This window comes from Apium graveolens, chromosome 3, assembly GCF_009905375.1.
Source record: "Apium graveolens cultivar Ventura chromosome 3, ASM990537v1, whole genome shotgun sequence".
Lineage (NCBI taxonomy): Eukaryota > Viridiplantae > Streptophyta > Magnoliopsida > Apiales > Apiaceae > Apium > Apium graveolens.
The window spans coordinates 74,710,490-74,716,710 of NC_133649.1; the positions used below are offsets into that span (position 1 = coordinate 74,710,490).

At 35.8% G+C, this 6,221-nt stretch overlaps 1 protein-coding gene across 1 annotated transcript; it reads right to left on the reverse strand.

Annotated features, from left to right (window-relative positions):
• LOC141712450 (auxin response factor 17-like) lies at positions 1-6,015 on the reverse strand. Its single transcript, XM_074515395.1, has 3 exons — positions 5,577-6,015; positions 4,258-4,965; positions 1-859 (listed from the first exon to the last, which is right to left on the reverse strand). Exons 1-3 carry the CDS (start codon positions 5,868-5,870, stop codon positions 134-136), a joined length of 1,728 nt encoding a protein of 575 aa, XP_074371496.1. The 5' UTR covers positions 5,871-6,015; the 3' UTR covers positions 1-133.
• Between the last annotated feature and the right edge of the window lie 206 nt (positions 6,016-6,221).

Below are 6,221 nucleotides of genomic sequence, written 5' to 3' on the forward strand. Positions count from 1 at the left end.
AGAGGAAACAGAGATAAAATTTAAAAAGGACAGATGTCTAGGTCTAGCATTAGCATTACAAGATGAATGTTTAAACAGGAGACAGGGATACTAACTTAACCAACGATGATACAGCTTTTAATTTAGAAGGCATTCATTCAGAATAAACATCTTCACTAGCTGAGTCTCTTTGGCATTGGACATCACCTGTGTTGCAGAACTCTGTAAATTGATAGGTTAAAGGACGATTTGAAGGGTGGTCCACACCGCTTTCTCTATAAATTTTATTGGCATCTTCTCCAGTGCATTTTACATCATCGAAACCCCCTTCAACAGGATTACTCGTGTGTATAATCTTACCAAATAACTGGAATGAGCTAATTCCAACTTTTGGCGGAAAGTTGCTGACTTTTCGTTTACCAACTTGCTCATTGCCAAAGAAATGCACGCTGCTATGACTATCAGGTGATAAATTATCCACCTGTGTACCACCAATATTCAATTCAGTAGTTTCTGCCGTTGGTGACGTGTCGCCAACGAAAAAGTTACTGCAAATTTGTTGACTAGCTTCCGAAATGTTATTAGGTACACCGGAAACACAAATTTGACTTTGCCTGGCTCCCTGAATGCCAGCAGGGAAGGAATTATAACTCATCCATGATGGGTTCAAGGGCCCCATCAATGAATGAGATGATAAGCATGGCATAGGAAATAAAAGTTCTCTGTCTCCATCAGATAGCAACCCTGGATCCTGAGAAAGTCTACATTTCTTTGCAGGATGAAATTCTGTATGAAGTGATGGTGTTGCCACAACACTCTCAACTTGCCAAGGGCTCACCCTCTTCACATTCTGCAAAGCTTCAGGTTCATCCCATGTAACCTATGACACAGAAACACGAGAACTTAAATCAGACATAAAGACGTAAAGATATAAGGGGGTTTTAATTCACTTCTATATTTTTCATCCAAAACTTGACCTACCGAAAGACTACATCCTACTTGAATCTCTGGTCAAGACTCAAGAAGACTCTTTCATCATCCCCAACTTACATTACTACATACCGTTTTGCACTAGATAAGTATAACATTGCTAAGAAGAAAAACCACTTTCTTTTTCCTCGATTCTTCCATATCATACCAAAAAAAGATGTTCATAGTTTCTTCAAGGTACCGTTAAAGTAATCCGTATGTCATCATACATGTATACATGTAGAGTAATAGGTTAACCAATAAACCATGAAAGTTGCAGATATGTAGACAAAGATTATATTTGACTTCAATAGAAAGTCGATGCAATGCAGGACGACATGATTTTCTCTTGTAGTGCCTTATTTTCTCATAATTGAACAGCTAAAGGTATAACCATTAAGAGAACATATAGCATAAACCACTGAATATATATTTCAACTGTCAGGCTGCAGAATGGATTCCAGGACGGCTTGTAAACTAGTTAGAATGAATATCACAGCAGACCTTGCCGTACCTTCTAACTATCACCACCACACGAGAGTTTGGGTAAAAAAAAAGTTATCATTTGGAAACTCAATAAAAAAGGGTTAATTATCAAGTAGGTCACTTATTGCGTCCAAATGTATCAAGTGAGTCACTGATTATGAAACGGACCCAAATGAGTCACTCATTTGAAAATTTGTATAAAAAATATCACTGTATCGTTAGTCGAAATTCTTAAAAGTATTATATATTGAGTTTTACACATTTTTTATGAATGATATTACATCCAAATGAAAGATTCCGAGTTCTATTATTTTAGATAATATTTTTAGATTTTTAAAAATTTATCTACTATTTATTTTTATTTAAATCAAATAAAACAACCAGAAAATTAAAAATAAATATTTGATGAAATTTTAAAAATCTAACAATATTATCTAAAATAGTAGAACTCGGAACCTTTCATTTGGATGTAATATCATTCATAAAAACTATGCGAAACTTTCGACTAACGATATAATGATATTTTTGATATAAATTTTTAAATGAGTGACTCATTTGAGTCATTTTTGTAATTAGTGACTCACTTGATACATTTGACTCAGTAAGTGACCTATTTGATAATTAACCCCAATAAAAAATAGTGAGCAAAATACATCACCTTTAACCACAAATGTTTTTATACCATAACAAGCATGAGTAAATACAATTCCAAGTTAATAACAAATAGCTTTTCCTACGATATAACAAGAGAACACCATAAAGTGCATAAACGCCAAGCAGATAGTACAACTTAATACCCCAAGCAGTAATTTCTCAAGGCAAATTAGAAAACATATATTGCAAATGAGAACAGTATATTTTTCAAAAAGTGAACTCTATATTTATTGAGATTCATCAGGCTCAGGCACAAAAGAAGTACATGTACATGTTTTGCCATACTCTTCCATAATGATAAAAAAAATGTCGCCTGCACATAGTTTGCAAAATAATAAAGGGATGGTAAGCAAACAAGGATAAGTACACCAACAATAAATTCAATCAGCAGTCATATGATTGAAACATGCATTTTGCACATGCACAAAGATGACTAGACAATGGTGCAACCATTGGAAAAATTGGGAGAGTAAAATGAAAAATAAAAAAGCCTAGTGGCAATATAAAATAAGAGGCCTACATACTCATGCAACGTATGCAAAATGCATACAGCTAATTTCAACTGAACATCCCAAATTATGCCTTGGAGAGGAGTCGAACCTCCACGCTCTATGGCACGAGTAAAATTCTCGCGTGTCTACCTTTTCACCACCAAGGCATGTGTTCAATGTGTAACTTCTGCATCACCGTGTGCAAACCCCAATTCACAAAGGAATGATCTAAGAAAATAACGCAAATGAGAGCGGAAGAGAGAGCATTATTTTCATCTCTCATGCAAATGTATACATGTCCTTGGACCAAGCAAGATAACTAGGTTTTACAGGGTCAACGACAATTCAGGTAAGAAAGCTATTATTGTAATCTTAGCGATGTTTGTAAACGAATGATACAAAAATAAAAATTAAATGTTGGTAAAAGGGAAATTAAAAAACCCGCACCACGTACCAAACAGCAACCAATACAGTCCATCCTAAAGTATTCTGCCTAAATCACATGCTAGGTCTTCTCAATTTGTTATATTCAGTAAATTTTGATGCTCAAAAGCAATGTGGTGGCAAGTGTTTGCTTACATGCACGACGCATCCCAACCCTACCCCTGAGAAAAAAAAATTCTGCTTTGGAGGTTCTTGATACATAGTTCAAGATGCAGGTTAACATATTTAAAAGATATTGAAACAGTTCCCTTCTATCTAAACTAAGATATACTCTGACTTCTTATATCAGTTGGCAACATACTAAATTTTTTAAAAGACTATAAACAATATCCAGAACCACTAGGATTTTGTGAATCGCCTTTGGGCTCAAACTAATGGAACAATGAGGATTTGGGCTTGTGAACATTTGGTGCTGACAAATGTGTAAGATGGTCAATAAGTTCCTCTAGTATTCACGATCAAAATCTTGCTGATTTAACTGACATGTTACATGTACATTACTCCCTCCGTCCCGTTGAGTTGTTTACGTACACTGTTTGCACGTATTTCGAGGCTTCAATAAAGTATAGTTTCATAATGTTTTTTTTAAAAAAAATCTGAATAAAAGTTTAAACATGAAACTTTTTTTCAGATTTTTTTAAAAAAAATATTATGGAAGTATACTTTAAACGAGCATTGAAAAGCGTGCCGAAAAGTAACGTAAACAATCCAGTGAGACTGAGGGAGTACAACGCATCTACTGGTTCCAAGGTTACTCATGTAGGCAGTTCCTCGCTGAGACTTAAACCTTAATACATATAATCATCTTGTAAAAAATTGATAAGCTAAAGTAAGTGGAGGAAAAAGGTGCCTACTGCGTAACAAAAATTAAAGGCATGGGAATCTAGAGAAATATTAAATGAAGCAAGATTATGCATGCAAGCATTCCAAGGAGAATATATATATACATAGCCAAATTATTAATCACTATGTCCACTGTAGCATTAGAGTTATAAATAACAGTAAATAAGTGATTTTATATAAACTAATTGTGAAATGTATATGCCTATAAAAACATTAACTGCCAATTCTAGCTGTCTAATAAATGATAATCAATGGAGATGTCTAGAAGCTTACAACTAGTGTTTGGCAATGCACCATGATGGAAATTGTACAAATGTTGAGAACACAAATTTCATCTATCTATATAAAAATCAATAAGAAACGACAAACAAGTATATATACATCAATATACCTGAAGCATCCGCCAAGGAGAACCTCGCCAGGGCCCATTATCTGGCAGAACAGCAGATGAAACTGTCCCCTGATACCAAGTCATTCTTGATGAATCTTCCGTCTCCACTGCCATTTTCACCCTCATTCCCATCGTCCAAAACACAGAAAAGGACCTTTCTACCTTTTCTGCCTTCACCACGAAATCTGCAGATCCAGCACCAGGATAATACACAATCTCAAACCTTAATCCTTTGGCAGCCAACTGGGCAGCTTCCTCCACTGCCTCCGCAGCAACCCTACCCCTGACATTTCTAGAAAACCCCTCCCTCTCTCTTTTGTCCTCATAATAATTCCACCTCCCATTGCAATCAGCATTAGCTTTAACAGCCCTCCTTATCCCTACAGAAATCTCACCATTGCGACGGTTTCGCATGAACACAACAGAATCCCCAGCAACTAGCTTCTTATTGTTCACAAACTTGCTCCAACCCGTAGTCAGCAAATGGCGACGGGGCGTACCCCTATAAATATGGCGAAACTCCCAAACAACACCGTGCACATCCCTCACACCAAGGTTCTGGACAGGTGGATCAGCCTCGAAATTCAGCGGTGGAAAAATCGAGTCAGCACAAAACCTCGGGACCGAGAATCCTCCACCATTGTTCGCATCCGATGGAGTCAAAATCTTAGAGAAGGAGACAACATCATTCTCATCCTCTACATCGCCCTATACAATTCATCCACCATTAATAATTTCAATTCCATATTACACATAGGAAATCATCTTAACCTTAGAAATAATAAAAACAATAACTCGCTACCAAAAAATTTAAACAATTAAAAAAAAACATATCAATCAAAGTTCATCACCCTAAACAAAAACATGATAACAAATAACTGATAAAATATGTACTAACTGTAAACTCCGTTAATAACTTAGCATATTATTACGACAGTAACATAGATTACAATATAAACAGAGCATTTTCGCCTCGACTATTTGATTAAAATTCTCCCGGCTCGAGATCACTAATTTACAGAGGTTTTATTAGTAATAATCAACATATCCAACAAATAAACCAAACAATTAACAAAAACATACCGCTAATTAACAAAAACATACCACTAATTAACAAATAATTGACTACATTCCATAATCAATCAATCCTCAACGAATCAGTAAAAACAACACATATAAACAACAATTATCTATGACATAACCTAAACAATCAACAATCAAACCATATGATTAACAAATAAGTAACTGCAGTAAAAAATCCTAACCAGATCAGTAAAAAAACACAATCAAACAGTAAAAACAATTAGATAAACACTTACCTGCTCATTTTGTACAATCACAGTTTGATCAGCAGTAACAGGCAGGAGATGCATTTTAACAAACACCTCATCAGTCTCGGGATTAGCGAAGAATCCAACGGCGAGAACGCGACAGAGAGTGAACGGACGCGAGAAAACGAGCGGCGAGAACGACGGAGTGGACACCGATTGCTCGGAATGGCCTTGAGGAAAGTAATAAACCCTAGAATTGACCGCCGGAATGTGTACGGAAGTTCCGGCACATGCTCGCCAAATCGCCGACTCGACTTTAAGCAGCTGCCGATTAGTCGCCATGGAGTGATTAGTAGTGAGCAAGTGAGAATTGTGTGTGTGTGTGTGTGTGTGTGTAATTTAGGGTTTATACATTTGAAGTTGTGGGAGTGTGTTTAGTGGCGTCTAGGGTCGGAAAAAGAGGGGTGTGTTGAAGGCTGTAACAAACTTAAATATATTTTGTGGGGTAGTAATCAAATGTATTTGTTGGATTTATTTGGGTGCTTTCGTGCATGTCAATGTCATGTTTATAAAGTATGTTAGTGCCAAATTTACCTACATTTTTCAGGAAAATGTTAAATTCAGAGTTTTTTTTTTTAATTTTAGAAAATATTGACCTCACATTAAAATTTTTGGGAGTTATTGATGTACATT

Coding starts and splice junctions, on each gene's coding strand:
- LOC141712450 (XM_074515395.1), bottom strand. CDS start 5,870: ATGGCGACTAATCGGCAGCTGCTTAAAGTCGAGTCGGCGATTTGGCGA. Junction 4,966..5,576: donor TGATTGTACAAAATGAGCAG/GTAAGTGTTTAT, acceptor TGAATTGTATAG/GGCGATGTAGAGGATGAGAA. Junction 860..4,257: donor CTCCTTGGCGGATGCTTCAG/GTATATTGATGT, acceptor TCTGTGTCATAG/GTTACATGGGATGAACCTGA.